General features: G+C 37.8%; 1 protein-coding gene across 1 annotated transcript in view; it reads left to right on the top strand.

Annotated features, from left to right (window-relative positions):
• RANBP9 (RAN binding protein 9) overlaps positions 1-15648 on the top strand; it is an 87754-nt gene that overhangs the window by 47889 nt on the left and 24217 nt on the right. Inside the window, 4 exon segments of the mRNA XM_032861424.1 lie at positions 971-1023; positions 1905-2072; positions 6369-6391; positions 14774-14958. Of these exon segments, the coding sequence (XP_032717315.1) occupies positions 971-1023; positions 1905-2072; positions 6369-6391; positions 14774-14958 (429 nt within the window).

Here is a 15648-nt window from a genome sequence, read left to right as displayed (position 1 = left end):
AAAACCAGTACATGGATACTATACAGTACAAACTTTTTTTTTTTTTAAAGATTTTATTTATTTATTTGACAGACAGAGATCACAAGTAGGCAGAGAGGCAGGCAGAGAGAGGAGGAAGCAGGCTCCCCGCTGAGAAGAGAGCCCAACGTGTGTGGGACTTGGTATTTTTTTGCCCAGAACCCTGGGATCATGACCTGAGCTGAAGGCAGAGGCTTTAACCCACTGAGCCACCCAGGCGCCCCTACAGTACATACTTTTAAATGTAATTTTATTAAATATCTCACATGTTTTTTATGTGAATTTGACATTTTTTCCAAATATGTATCCATGTCCCTTTTTTTGTGGTCTTGATTATTACTGTGTCTTTTTGGAAATATAATAGTTTCCTAAGTATTGTTTCTTTTTTCTTCCACAAGTCCCCCTATGCTTTTTTTTTTTTTTTTTTTTAAGATTTTATTTATTTATTAGACAGACAGAGATCACAAGTAGGCAGAGAGGCAGGCAGAGAGAGGAGGAAGCAGGCTCCCTGCTGAGCAGAGAGCCCAATGCGGGGCTCGATCCCAGGACCCTGGGATCACGACCTGAGCCGAAGGCAGAGGCTTTAACCCACTGAGCCACCCAGGCGCCCCCCCACTATGCTTTTTATTAGAAATCTTAATCCTGAATACTTAAGTGTGGATAAGTTGAAAGGTTTTTATAGTTGTTAGTAGAGTATATAATTATTACTAGTACTTTGGGTGTATTTAAGAATGAGTATTATAGGAATTTACTGTGAATCTGAGTTTTATTGTTGCTTAATATTGCCTTTTTTGCTGTTTAATGAATTGTAAAATTTTTTTGTAGCTGCCCTGTGAGTTTCAACTTGGGTTGGGTTCTGATATGTTTCAGAGTATTTGGTAATTTTTACATATATGGTTATAATAACCTGCTTTTGTTCCTCTCTCTGCCCCCCCTTTCTTTTTTTTAACAGTTACATGGGAATTGGTCTTTCTGCTCAAGGTGTGAACATGAATAGACTACCAGGTACCTTTAATTGAATTATAATACTGTCTTATGGCTATATCTTTCTGTCTAAAAATTTGAAGTAATAATTGAAATAGTTAAGTACATTGATTTCCCGTGTTTTTAATCTCCTCTATGTTATGAGTTTGAAGGGGAAGCCAGGTGGTTTTTAAAAATTTAAATTTTATGCTATTTAGCAAAACTTGTATCTACCATGCATTTTTTTGTTTCATGTTTTTGCTTGTTTTGGTATTTTAACTTCTATTACATAGTCATATCAATGACTTTAAATATTTTAATGTGATTAATTCTCTTTGCTATCCAGTACATTCCTGGCTTTTAACCTGTTTTCATTTGTTCAATATTCTGGGAGTGGAGGCTAATAGTCCAAGTGAGCTAAGGATGGTGTCAGCTGAGATGGCAGAACTGTTTCCCAAAGCCATTAATCAGATGAAAGTGATTCTTGGATTATATTTTCTGTTATTTTTACTAATGTTAAAAATTAATTTGGGAGGAAACTTTGAAAATAGAAAAATCTTCTATTTTATATTAAACTCTGTGTGTAAATGAAAGCAAAATTCCTTTGGTTTATTAGCAAAGGAAATATGCATGGAAAATCTATCTTGCTTTTTTTTTTTTTTTTTTAATGGTAAGAGTCTTGTTTAATACATGTTTTAGTCTTCTGTGTGGCAGATTTATTTTCCTTCGTGTTGCAAACAGTATTTTAATGGTAGAAATCATGTGGAGTAATTATTGGGAATTTAAATTTACATTTGAGAGTTTTACTTTTGTGCTATCATCTATTGTACTATTCTTGCTTTTCTTGTCATAATCTTAGTGAATAGCTCTAGTACAGAGGAACCTTACTTTTCATTGTAAATATACTGGAACTTTCTCTTTAGGCTGGGATAAACATTCATATGGTTATCATGGGGATGATGGACATTCATTTTGTTCTTCTGGAACGGGACAACCTTATGGACCAACTTTTACGACTGGTGATGTCATTGGCTGTTGTGTTAACCTTATCAACAATACCTGCTTCTACACCAAGAATGGACATAGTTTAGGTACTAAGATAATGTATTGCATGTAAAGTAATCAAATACTGTGATTATTGTACTTATAGCATGGTAGTTATACTTGTGTAGTCCTCGATTGTAAGTACATGACTCTGGATGTTATTTCTTTGTTCTTTCCAGGTGGAAGTTGAGGAAATGGTAAAAATTTGCATTCTCTGAACGCCATGTTGTATCACATATATGGGAGTAACTGAAAATAATCCCCATGCTCCCATATTTATTCTAGTAAGAGAAATGCTAAGTCTTTTCTGCTTTGAGTAAGACACTAAACACTTCATAGTATGACTGAATTCTCTAAGTAACAGGTACTAAGAAAAAAAGGCTGTCAGTTTTTAGTGTAGTATGGGGTAATAAGGAAAGTCTTGAAACTGTCAACCAAAAGAAAGGCATTTGACCCACAAAAAGGGCAGGCCTGCCCTTTAGTGATGACTAAAGGGTGATGACTACAAGTTCTGCAGAAAGGAGCAGAATTAAAACCATAACAGCAAAACTTCCAAGGATAAAAGACAGATGGTAAATAAAAAAATAAATTAATGAAAACAAAGAGGCATAGCCATCCCAAGACTAGTAGAAAATCAGGCTTTTTGGTTGCATATGCACCCATAGTGTTTAAAATTGAGAACTCTGTGCGGTGATTATATTCCCTTAGAAGTTTTTTTGTTTTTGTTTTTATACAGAAACTATGAAGGATAGTAAGGCTGATGCTTTAAAAGTAAAATGGTTTCACATTACTAGAGAAGTGCTTGATTCAAAGCAAACTACTTCTGATGAAGTAAACAAAAGGAAGCAAAAACTAGCCTCGGAAGGCAGAAATTTCATTGTGTTCATAAATTGTATTTAAAAATTAGACTGCAAATAATGTCCTTAGGCATATAATAGATGTTCTTTAATATAACACAAAAACTGTTGTGTCTTTCATTTCATAGTATAAAATTCTAGATTTCTGGCTGAATTGGTAATAGCTGTCATATTCCTGACATAAAATTAGTGTCTTCACTTTTATATGCAGCTTAAGTCTTTTCGTTCTGAATATTAATACTGATTTTGAAGTCCTGTCTTAGCAGCAGAAAGGTTGTCCCAAGTCCACACAGGAGTGTCGCTTGGGGACACCAGGAGATGTGTGCATTTGTGATTTGATTGCATCAAATGCAATCATTTTGATTTGAAGGCCGGCCCCTTTCCAGACGATGTAGCCTCTGGTTTATTCTGTTACTGTCCTGGCTCTGACTCTTCACATCATTTAACCCAGGGTGGTCTTAGTTGCCTTGCTTGCTTAAGGTATTTGATCTTAAATTAAACTGCAGAAATCTGCTTTGAGGTGTGACCTTTGATTCCAAAATACAAAAGAAGGCATATTTTTAAACCCCAAATTAGCCTTTTTACTGTTTTTTAAAACTTTATTCCAGAGAAGGAATTTTGTTTTGGGAAATAGAAAGATCATAGGTGATGTGATTTTATTTGTTTCTTGTTAGATTTTCACAAACATTAATATTGAGATTTTCTCTTGAATAAGAAACCTATTTAAAATGTGAGATACCTCTTAAGAAAAGGGTACTTCATGATAAAATCACGTTCTAATTTCAATAAATTTTTGAGACATTGTCAGTATTCATTTATAAATTTCATGTTTATTAAGCACGTAGGCAATATAAGAGCCGTTAATATGGGTTCTTTAGTTGCCTGGGTTTGTCTCCTGGCTTAGGCCACGTGACCTTATGCAAATTAATATTTCTGTGCCTCAGTTTGTAAGTAGGACCACTGTAATACCTGTAATTTCTCTGGTTGGTAAAGTAGACTGAAATGATGCATGCAGAGTTCTTAGGTGACTGCCTGGCGCATAGTGAGTACTCATTCCGTGCTGTGAGCCAGAGTCTGGGCTAGATGCTGGGGATGCAGTGGTAAAAAGTCACTCCTTGAGAACAGAGGTCAGCCCGCCACAGCTCATGATCTAGACTGGTCTCCTGTCTGTGCTTTAAGTCAAGTTTCATGGGAACAGAGCCGCCCCCATTCGTTTGTGCAATGTATACAGCGCTTTTCTGTCCAGTGGCAGGACTGAGTGCTTGTGACAGACACCGTAGAGCCTGGAGAGTGGAAGAGATTTATTCTCTAGGTCTTCATGGAAGTATGCTTCCCCCTGGTCCAGTTTCTAACATCTAGAAGATAAAAATATTATTTACATACTGTTATACTTCCCAGAGTGGATCATTTCTACCCAAAAGCTGATATATCTCTGGTTTCTTTCTCATGAAGGTTTTAAAAATATGTATTTACTGATCATAGAAATAGAACTGGAAAGGTTTTTATTTGAGAAAATAGTTAAAGGAGAAACAGTTCAGTATCTAGGTTAATTTAATTGGAAGTTTTTTTACTTTGTTTTATTGAAAATCATCAATTGAAGATCACTTTTTGAAAAGCCTTTTGACATATCAGAAAATTATAAATATAAAAAATTGTCTTCCAGGTAAAATTTAAATCTAACTTATTAAAGTAGCATCTTTTTGTGGTCTGAATGTGTATAGGTTGTGGTAGCCATTTCAAAAATGTTAATCTGTGGAATTGAGTTGGGTTTTTCATTAGAGTTTATGGTAAAGACTGAGGATTTCAGTAATTAACAAAAAGGAATTTTGGCTAAAACTGTAAAAGTAGAGCATCTTTGCTATAGTAGTATAATGTCTTTGAGGAAAATAACTTTTTAGGCTGCTAAATTATGATTTAAGATATTAAGATACAGTTGGTAATATTTTATTAAAATATTCTGTTGTTTCCTGTATCCTTTTTAGTTTCTGAGAATTTTAGAATAAATTTTCATATTTGGCCTATGGTCACTTTGCTTTCTATTTATTAATGAAGCTAAAAGTAATCTGTCTATGGGGAGCTTAGGTGACCTCCAGTTTTGCTTTCCTTTTGACAAGCCAACATGAATTTACTAGTTTTTAAAAGTCATAAAGACGGGACTTAACTACAAACTCCTGTTTTTACACATTTATTAAAAACCATATAGTAGAGAGGCATAGTCAGTTCGTCTTTTAATTGTGTTACTTTAATAGATAGAGTCAGATAGTTGTGTTTTCCGATGGTCCAGCACAATAACAGAGCCATAAAATCTCACGTGGGAAGAGGCCTTAAAAGATAATTCAGTGGAAACGCCCTCAGTTTTTAGATGGTGGTCCACACAGGATAGGTAGTGGTGTTGGTGTGGGTTTTTTTAGTTTTAATGTGTGTTTAGACTGGAAAAATTGAGAGTAAGTGACTATCTCCTGTTTTTCTAGAGCTCAGTCTTTTTAAGCATATGAATGAGATCCTACAGAAATACTTGGTTTATTATTTTATTTTCAGTGAAGTAATGTATTTAAGTATTTGAAGAGAGATTATTAAGTCATCAGTTTGGGATGCCAGTAGACTCACTTCTCTGACTTGGATCTGAACATGACTGTGGTGAAATTACTGTCAGGACATTCATGAGAAATTCTCAGCTGTATAACTCTTGATCCTTTGAATGAGGAATTGAGTTTTTTCACAGAATAGTCAAGTTATTTAAGAATGTACTTTCATGGGGAGAAACTTTTTTTTTTTTTTAATTTTATTTATTTGACAGACAGAGATCACAACCAGGCAGAGAGGCAGGCAGAGAAGGTGGGGGGTGGGGAGCAAGCTCCCTGCTGAGCAGAGAGCCCGATGCGGGGCTCGATCCCAGGACCCTGGGATCATGACCTGAGCCGAAGGCAGAGGCTTTAACCCACTGAGCCACCCAGGCGCCCCGAGAAACTTTTTTTTAAGAAACAAAAGTACTGTATTTTGCATCGTCAGTTTTTTTTCCCTTGGTAACAAAAAAATCTCTTCTTTCCCTTCCCCCCAGAATTACTTAAAAGCTAAATGTAGGTGAGGAAGATTGAGTGGTAAGGCTCGATAAAGCAGCATGGGTGTTGGTCAAAAATCAAATGTGACTGTTTTGCAACCAGTTTTCTTATAAGGTTCTTGACATAGCTTAGAAGATCTGTCTGAAACCAAAGTCCTGGAGGCAGTCGCAGTACTCCAGAAATAACACTGCGGTGTGACTAACAAGGATGTTGATCTTGATGGGAGATAGAACATTCGCTCAGACCTCTGTTGGTGTTACTGAGAAAAAGACTGGTCTCACTATTTAATTCTAGGTTTTAATTTTCTTCCTTTCCTTCCTTGGCCATTCCTTCCCTTATTTTCAGTGTAAATTCAGCTTGTCACTATCGTCTGCCTTTGAAAAACCGTTTCTAATGCCACTTTTTTGGTTTTTGTTTTGTGTTTTAGGTATTGCTTTCACCGACCTACCGGTAAGACATACTTTCTTTTAAAAGCTGTTTTGTATTTTTAATTAAAAGAAGTGTAAAGAAACTGGTATTAAACATGTTTGGAATTCCATCTCACTGATATTTATCAAGTTTATATGCGATACATAGACTAGAGATCCTTTCCCCAGGCGCCAGGTGCCCTGGCACGAGGGAACTGTGTAACTGAACAAATAAATGAGAATTGGTTACTTAAAATACATCTTGTACTGTCACTGTCACTGCATTCAGTTGAAATGTGTTTCTTTGGTATCGCTGAACCTTTTGGCAAGTGGCTGTGCCATGGATGCAGTGCACCATGCTCCAGACCAGGTGAAGGGCTCCGTCCTCTTGACGTATTCAGTCTGGGGACGAGGAATAAACAGTACGTTAAGGACAAATAAACTATGACATTTTTAAGGGTGGTAGGTACCTTTTAAAGAAAGAGCAAGAGAGTGGGAGTACCAAAGACAGAACATGGGCTGTACGGTTCACTCGCCTTTGCCAAGGTTTGCAAGGGGGCACTGGAGCAGAGACTCGGAACAGAGTGAGGGAGTCGGCGGAATAGGGAGATCGAGCAAGAATGGCCCAGGCAGAGAAACAGGTAGAGGAGCCTGACTAAGGAAGGGGCCCAGAGAGGGGAAGAAGATAAGAGTGCGCTAGATGAGTCCAGGGTCGAGGTTGGGCAGGGTGAGCGAGCTCATGGACACCTGGAGGGCCACTGCAAGTACTTGGGCATTTACTCTGAGTGAAATGCAGACACTGCAGAGTCTCCGTTCCCGTGGTGTAGCTTCGGTTTTAAAGGGTCGCTGACGGCTCTTTGAAAAGTAGACTGGGACAGGGATTTAGGGCAGAAGCAGGCAGACCTGGGAGGAGGCTCTTGCAGAAATTCAGGCAGCAGGTGATGGTGACTCACATCGTTAGAGATTTCAGGGCTTTGATTGTGGATACCTTATTTACCAAGGCGAAGACTGCCCATCGTAACACACATCACAGGTAACGCTAATGGGGAAAGACCTAACGAACCAGGATAGGATGCTTTGCTATCACTTAAAATTGTTATTTTGTATTCACTGAATGATCTCCTAGGGTATTTAAATATAGATTTTTTAAAAATTATTTATTTATTTATTTGACAGAGAGAGAGAGAGGTCACAAGTAGGCAGAGAGGCAGGCTCCCCGCCGAGCAGAGAGCCCAGATGCAGAGCTCAATCCCAGGACCCTGAGATCATGACCTGAGCTGAAGGCAGACGCTTAACCCACTGAGCCACCCAGGCGCCCCAAATATAGGTTTTTAAAGTATAGATTTTAATCAGTATCACTTGTTAAACACCTGAAAATAATGAAATAAGGAATATAGATTGGCTAAGGTATTCCCCAAACTTCATATTTAGAATCCAGTCTTTTAAACCACTTTTTAAGACTTGATGTCTGTGGTTTTCTACTTGATGTTGCCATCTGTGCTATCAAGAACATTTCCTGAGAGCTCTCCGTTTTGTCTCTCGCATTTTCTCCCAAGCTTCCGATTGCATTGTGCAGGCTCTGATGCTGCCCATTTTCAGTATTACCAGAAGGCACTACAGTAACCAGGACTCTGGTATTTTTTTCTTAGTTGGTCTGTGTATGACTTGTTGACTAAAATGTCTTAGAGGTAGCAGTTACCCAGCTGTTTCACCAGGAAAAAAATGAGTCAAGTTCCAGAAATTTCGGAGAGCTTGTTCTTGAATGCATTCACACCTGTGCAGGCAGATGTAAAGTGCCACTGTTTATAAGACACATTTCAGTTTCAGAGATGTTTTGAGAAGGGTGACAGGAGAATCAGAGGCAGAGGATGGTCATCCTATCTATAGGTTATTAATGTTCCTGAAGAAAATTCTAGGGGGAAAAAGACAAAACAGAAGAAATAGAAGTTATAATAGAGAACAGCTTTGCTAAGCCAAGGAAAATTCGGAGTCTAAAATCAACATGCTCACTAGGAAGTATTATTTAATAAGCAGCACGGGAACCAGTGTTTTATCTTTTTGAAAACGTTTGTAATCTTAGGATTTTGTCTTATATTTATGCCAAAGTAAGTTCCAGGTAGATTAAAGAGTTAAATTTAAAAATAAAAATAAGTATGATTGGAAAATATCCCAACTGAGAGCCAAGAGGATTTTCTGATGAATTGGGTGTGAAAAATACGAGAGAGAATAGGACTTCGAGAGTCTTGGCCTGAGGAATGGAAAGAATACTGATGTAGAGATGGCTGTATATAGGCAGAGCAGGTTTAAGGTTGGGGGGTGGATCTGGAGATCAGTTTCAGATAAGTTTTTTTGTTTGTTTGTTTTAAGTTTTTATGTATTTATTTGACAGAGATCACAAGTAGGCAGAGAGTCAGGCAAAGAGAGGAGGGGGAGGCAGGCTCCCTGCTGAGCAGAGAGCCTGATGTGGGGCTCGATCCCAGGACCTTGAGATCATGACCTGAGCTGAAGGCAGAGGCTTTAACCCACGAGCCACCCAGGCGCCCCTGGTTTTGGATAAGTTAAATGGAGTTCCCAAGGGTACAGTTGGCCATGTAGGCCTGTAATTCAAGAGAGTGATCTGGGCTAGAGACAAAATTTTGAGAATCCTTGGCATTTCTGTGTTTAAAGTATGAGACCAGGTGACATCCACAGGGAAGTGTGTGTAGGCAGAGAAGAGGGGCATGCGTGTTTGGGAAAAGAGAAAGAACCAGCAAAGGGAGATTGAGAAGGAGCCTACAGTGAGGTAGGAGGAAGACTTAGAAGGGAGTGTGTCCTCAAAGCCAAGTGAAGAAAGCCTCTCTAGAAGCAAGGCAAAATCAACTGTGTGAGATGTCCCTGTGATACCATGTGTAGGCTAAGAACTGAGAATTAATCACGGATTCAGCAGAGAGGAGGATGCTGGTGACCTTGACACAGAGTTTCAGCAGACTGAGTGATGGAGAAATCCTCATTGGAAGGAGTTTACTAGCGAATAGGAGGAGGGAAATCACAAAGTAGGGACAGCTTTGTGGAGGATTTTGACTGAATAGGGAGGAAGCAAGTGGCATGTGGTGGCTGGTGGCGGATGTGGAGGCAATTAAAGATTTTTATTTACCAGGATGTTTATTTGCCAATGAGAATGATTCCAGTAGCAGGCAGATGAGTTAATATAAAGGGAGGAGAAGTAACACAGTCCTCACACCACTGACTGGATGCGAGGGGCTGCGGTCACATGCTTAGGAAGGGGGGACTGCAGGTGCGGCCAGTTCGAGGTGCGGATGGGGTGTGTGTGGCTCAGATCTCTCCAGAGGGACATTCTGTTCCCTTTGCAGTTGGCGGAAGGGCTCACCTGGGTGGGTGTTTGGTGTTTTGTTTTTTTACCTCTTTTGTGGCCTTAACCAAGTAAAACCAACCTGTCGGAGCAAGCAGTTGTTCGATGAGCTTCTGTTCCTCACTTGTACAAGTGGTGATAATTTGGAAAAGGCTAAGCTGGTTGTAGACATGTTGACTATTTTTGTGTTGTCTTCTGATTATTTTTGTCCCATTTGAGAGTCAGTAGTCATGTTTTTTGCCTTGTCTGTAATCAGTGAGGATACTCAGCTTTGTAACACCAGTGGGTAAAGTGGTTACGGTGGTTGTTGCAAGGTTGTCTTGTTTTTTATACAGTGGTTCTGTTTTATTTTGTGACTTAGGTCTTCTGGGACTCCCACGTGCAGCGCAGCATTCTGCTACTTAAAAAGGAAAAAAAAAAAAAAGCTAGTCTTTCCCTTAAGTGTCCCACCAAAGAAGTGTTTGTATGTTCTGTACCTGTGATACCTCACTAGCGGGTCGTAGCATTACATCCTGGCAGGGTATTTACAGAACAAAAGTTGATCTAGATGGTTGCACTCATCATGGAACCTACGGTGTTTACACGCCTTTGAAAACCTGGTATCTTTTTCAGAATGATCTTTCTTCACCAGTTTGGGAAGTGTCCCTCTGTAAACTCACTCAGTTTGGGATTAGGTCAATTCCTTTTGTTACAGAAGCTGCTCTCATCTAAAATGATGCTGTATTCCAGTTCTTGCTGCAGATTTGAAATCTACTTTTCATAGATACATTATTTGCTTTCATTTTCATTAGAAAACATCTTCAAAACAGAACAAAATTATACTATTGAGGATATGATTTTGTGTATCTTTAGCTTTTGAATATTTTTAGGATCTGTATTTTTCATAGGTTAATAGAAATTAGGAGATCTTTTTAAATTCTCTTCATAGAGGCTTAAGTTATTCTCATTTTTGTGTAATTCTACACAAAAAGGGGTGTTTTTTTTTTTTTTTATTTAGAAAGTTTCCTGGAAAACACTGTTTTACATAAATCCACAGCCTGGATTCATGCTATATCATAGAAGAACCTTGAAAGCATTATGCTAAGATGAAAGAAGGCAGTCATGAAAGGCCACATATTCTATAATTCCGTTGATATGAAATGTCCAGAATAGGCTGATCTGTGTTGTCAGAAAGTGGTTGTCGGGGGTTACGGGGTGGTGGGCAGGAGTGGACTGCTAGGTGCGTGGTTACTTTTTGGAATGATGGAAATGTTGTAAAATTAAAATTGTGATGATGGCACATCTCGGTGATTATTTGTTCTGTTTTTATTTTTTATTTTTTTAAGATTTTATTTATTTATTTGTCAGAGAGAGAGAGAGTGTGCAAGCGCACAAGCAGGCAGAGAGGCAGGCAGAGGTGGAGAGGGAAGCAGGCTCCCTGCCAAGCAAGGAGCCCGATGCAGGACTCGGTCCCAGGACTGGGATCGTGACCTGAGCCGAAGACAGCAACTTAACCCACTGAGCCACCCAGGCATCCCTATTTGTTCTGTTTTTAGAAATCTATAGTCTAGCAAGTGAAAAAGTCTTTTACATTACTTTTTAAATGTGTGGTCCAGCCAGTTAGGAGCTAATTCCTTTCTCTCTAGTTCTTCATTTAAAGTTGAGTAAGTAGTATAAAAATACACTTATTTTCATTGACCCCAGCTAGCTTTACCACGCCCAGTTTCTTATTGAGTTCTCCTGATTACAGAAGTTATATATAGTGTTAAGTATTGAAATACTACTAATAAATGTTTATAAATACAGAAATGTACAGTTTCTCATAATCCCAGCCTGTTTAGATGGCTCTGTTGACAGAGTGTATATCTTTCCAGGTCTGTTTTTAAACTTGTATTAACCAGTCTGTCCATTTACAGAAAAGGTAGAGCCATAGTTTATGTAGTCTCTAGCTTGCTTTCTTCATTTAGTAATATATAGGACGTCTTTCTCTGTCAGTATAACAGATTTTTCTTATTTTTTATAGTATCTTATTGTATGATGCACTACTGCAACTTCTGAGATGCACATCTTTCCTATTTTGACATGAAATGGGGGTGCATCTTAGGATTCCTGGCCTGTCAGATTTAATAGGCAGTGTGTTTTCTTCAACGTAAAATGATGTTATATCTTATTAGAGTCTGAGTTTCAGTGAGTTTGGTGGGTTATTTACCACCTGTGTGTGGACATTCTTTATAATATTTTGCCATAAAAATACTGCTGCAGTTGGTATATCTTTGCACATTTGTTTTTCTGTTGGATTTCATTCTTACACGTGAAATTGTTTTGTCAGTTTCAATAGTCTTGGCCAGATTTCTTTCTTGAAATATTATCAGTTTACATTTCTGTGTATAGTGGCTGAGAGGGCTTATTGTCTCAACCTTCAGTCAACATTGGGTATTTTCTTAATCTAATGTGCAAATCTTAATCTAATGTGCAAAAAAACCTCTTCTTGTTTTGATTTATATTTTAGGAAATTGAGTGAGGTTAAGTCTCTTCATATTTTCATTATCATTTTATATTTCTGCAAATTGCCTGTATACCCGTCACCACTTAAAAAAAAAATTGAGTTGGCTTGTTAATCTTTGTCCTGTATTGTGAAAATATTGTTTGCACTGAGAATGTTGATTTCTTTCTCATATGTGCAACAGGGTTTTTTGCTATAAAGTCCATTTGTCTTGACATTTATGGCATGTTTTGTCACAGGAACGTTTTACATTTTTTTTTTAAGATTTTATTTGTTTATTTGACAGAGAGAGAGAGATCACAAGCAGGCAGAGAAACAGAGAGGGAAGCAGGCTCCCTGACGAGCAGAGAGCCCGATGCGGGGCTCGATCCCAGGACCCTGAGATCATGACCTGAGCCAAAGGCAGAGGCCTTAACCCACTGAGCCACCCAGGCGCCCTCATTTTACACTTTTTTAATGGCACAATTTTATCACTGTTCCTGAATGTCGATTATCTTTTATAGTATTATGATTATGTTCTTGAATTTGTTGGGAAAATTTAGATTAGCAAACAAAACATCTTTTTTAAAGATTCTATTTATTAGGGAGAGAGAGAGCACAGAGGGGGAGGAAGAAGGAGGATCCCTGCTGAGCAGAGTGTGAACAGAGGGCTCCATCCCAGGACCCTGAGAGATCAGAGCCGAAGGCAGACACTTAGGCGACGGAGCCACCCAGGCGCCCCAAGCAAACAAAATATTTCTAAAGCATCTTTGGGCAATGCTGAATATCAGAATTATAAATTCTGCTTAACAAACAGGATCGCCCTGCATTCGGTGTTTTCTTTATTAAGAAGCTTTGGCCTTCTATACTTTCGTTTTAAAGTATGTCATAATTTTGTAATGGAGTTTAATGGAAAGAATACTGTGCTAGAAATGGTGAGGCTTACATTAATTGCTTTATGTCTGTCATGAAGAAGTTGTGTGCTTTTTGGCACCTGGGTGGCTCAGTTGGTTAGGCTCGTTTCGTGATCCCAGCGTCCTGGAATCGAGCTCCACATCTGGCTCCTTGCTCCATGGGAGTCCTGCTTCTCTCTCTCCTGCTTCTCCTGCCTGTATTCCCTCTCTCACTGTCTCTCCTTGCCAAACAGATGGATAAAATCTTTAAAAAAAAAAAAAGAAAGAAAGAAAAGAAAAAAAAAGGTTGTGTGCTTTTGGATAAATCCCTCCCACTCTTTAGGTTTGTTTTCTCAGTGGTGGAATGAGAGGGTTGAAACAAGTCTCTCGCTTGTTTCCAGCTCAAATTGTAAGAACTTGCTAGTTTTGTTGATTAAGAATCAGTACATCTGCGTACATTGCATTACCATTTCTTTCCCAAATCCAGTGGGGTTCTGTTTCTCAGTATTCTGACACAGTATTCCTTTTGTTTCTGATTCTGGTGGCTTGAGTGATGAGTTGTTTCTAAATACATCCTCTTAGCTTTTTGCTGTGAAATCTGAGCATCTTACAGTTACATCCAAATTATCCCCTCTCAGTCTCTACCTGATTTTGTACTGAAAATATTTGTAAGAACCATTAAAGCAAAGAAGTAAGGTGTAAATACAGTGAATGGTGATTGAAGTAGGATTTGGAGTTTGTAGGAAGGAAAACTAAACTTAGATCTGGTGTCCGATAAATCTGTGTTCCAGTCTAGACCCAGGGCAAGTTAATGACCCCCAGTCCTCAATTTTTTTATCTCTGTAATGCAAACAGTGATTTTTCCCAGGATTATGTTATTGCTTAAGCCCTGCTGTTCAGTAGACATTCAGTAGCTCATGCCCACTTTAGGTATAACAAATAGTAATAGAGCCAAAAGACCTTGCGTATTTTTTGTGTACTTGAAGCTGTTAAACTTGATTGTTTAGCCTCAAAATCTTGGAGTATGTCTGGATGCATTCCTCTGTGAGTCTGAATATTTAAATTCTTTTCAGCTCCAAAAATATGTGCATTTGAGTCATTTGTTTTTATAAGGAGAACCCCTACTCTCAGTGGCACTGTGTTTTGCTTAGAATTACATTCTACCACTGCCTCTTCCTAATGGCGTGCCAGATGTACAGAGGAATGAAGTTAGGAAACTTAAAAGTAGTGTGTGCCCAGTTAAGATTGTACTTGGGGTAACTGGTCCTCACATGCCATTTCTAGACATGCATCATACATATATATAGAAAGATAGGTCTGAGTTATGTGTTTAGATTTTAATCTTTGTAACTATTATATGATCAGTTCAGAAGAGCAAGATTTTGTGTTTTTGTTCATTATAGGTAGGTGTAATACCACACAGCCTCTGAATAAACAAAATAAGTGACTTAGGTTGTTTCCTATTTTTTCTTGATGATCACAGCATAGGAAGTGGTGTTTTTCATCCAGCCTGTAATCTATTTCAGATCATTTGTATTTGGATGATTTCCTTTTAATTGTATTTAGATCATTTTTCTTTCTCTACTGGTTTTGATTGCAGTTTTAAATTATGCAAGAAGTAAATTGTATTCTGTTATTTTAAAAATAGTGTTTGTGAAAGAATGAATATGTCTGTAATATAAAAAGGATAGATAGATGCTAGTGGAATGTGTTGTCTTACAGCCAAATTTATATCCTACCGTGGGGCTCCAAACGCCAGGAGAAGTCGTCGATGCCAATTTTGGGCAGCATCCTTTCGTGTTTGATATAGAAGATTACATGCGAGAGTGGAGAACCAAAATACAGGCGCAGATAGACCGGTTTCCTATTGGAGATCGGGAAGGCGAATGGCAAACCATGATACAAAAGTAAGTGAAGAAATTTGAATGGATGTTATTATTCCAAAATGTATTTCTTATAAAACATTCTTTTAGCATGAAAGAATATTTACTGAAGCTTTTTAATCTAATTTATATCCTAATAATCTTAGTGTATCATTGATTATATTTAGATCTCTGGAAAAAGTAATTTACTCTTCTTAAAAATTATTTTTTATGTATCCTAATAATTTTAATATATTGATTATCTTTTAATCGCTATGAAAAGCAGTTCACTCTACTTAAACAATTAAAAAATCATTTTATATTTGGTGGCACACATAAACAAAATTATATTTTAGTCTGACATACGAATTTAGTGGAGGAAATAAAGTGACACTAGATCGCTTAGGTTGATTGATTTGCTATCCTTAGTAATCGGATTTAATGCTTTCCATAGGTCACTTGATTCTCTTGAAATAGTGCTGATGCAAAAGATAAATTCAGGAAGATAATTTAGATTGTGTAATTCAGGAGCTATGGGTTTTTGGGTATGAACTTGGCTGTGTTCAGCAGTAGTTCTGATACGGATGAGGATAAAGAAATATTACTCAGTAAGAATAAGCATCAAAATAATGGTGTAGTTAATGTATTGGAATACAGACTTGGTATGTACATTTTGTATTTCAAGATTTGACTCATTTTTTTTTCCAGTGTATTGTTAACTCTTTTAGAAATAAT

Source organism: Lontra canadensis, unplaced genomic scaffold, assembly GCF_010015895.1.
Source record: "Lontra canadensis isolate GAN:19392208 unplaced genomic scaffold, GSC_riverotter_1.0 scaffold21, whole genome shotgun sequence".
NCBI classification, from domain to species: Eukaryota; Metazoa; Chordata; class Mammalia; order Carnivora; family Mustelidae; genus Lontra; species Lontra canadensis.
This window is presented reverse-complemented; position numbering and strand designations above follow the sequence as displayed.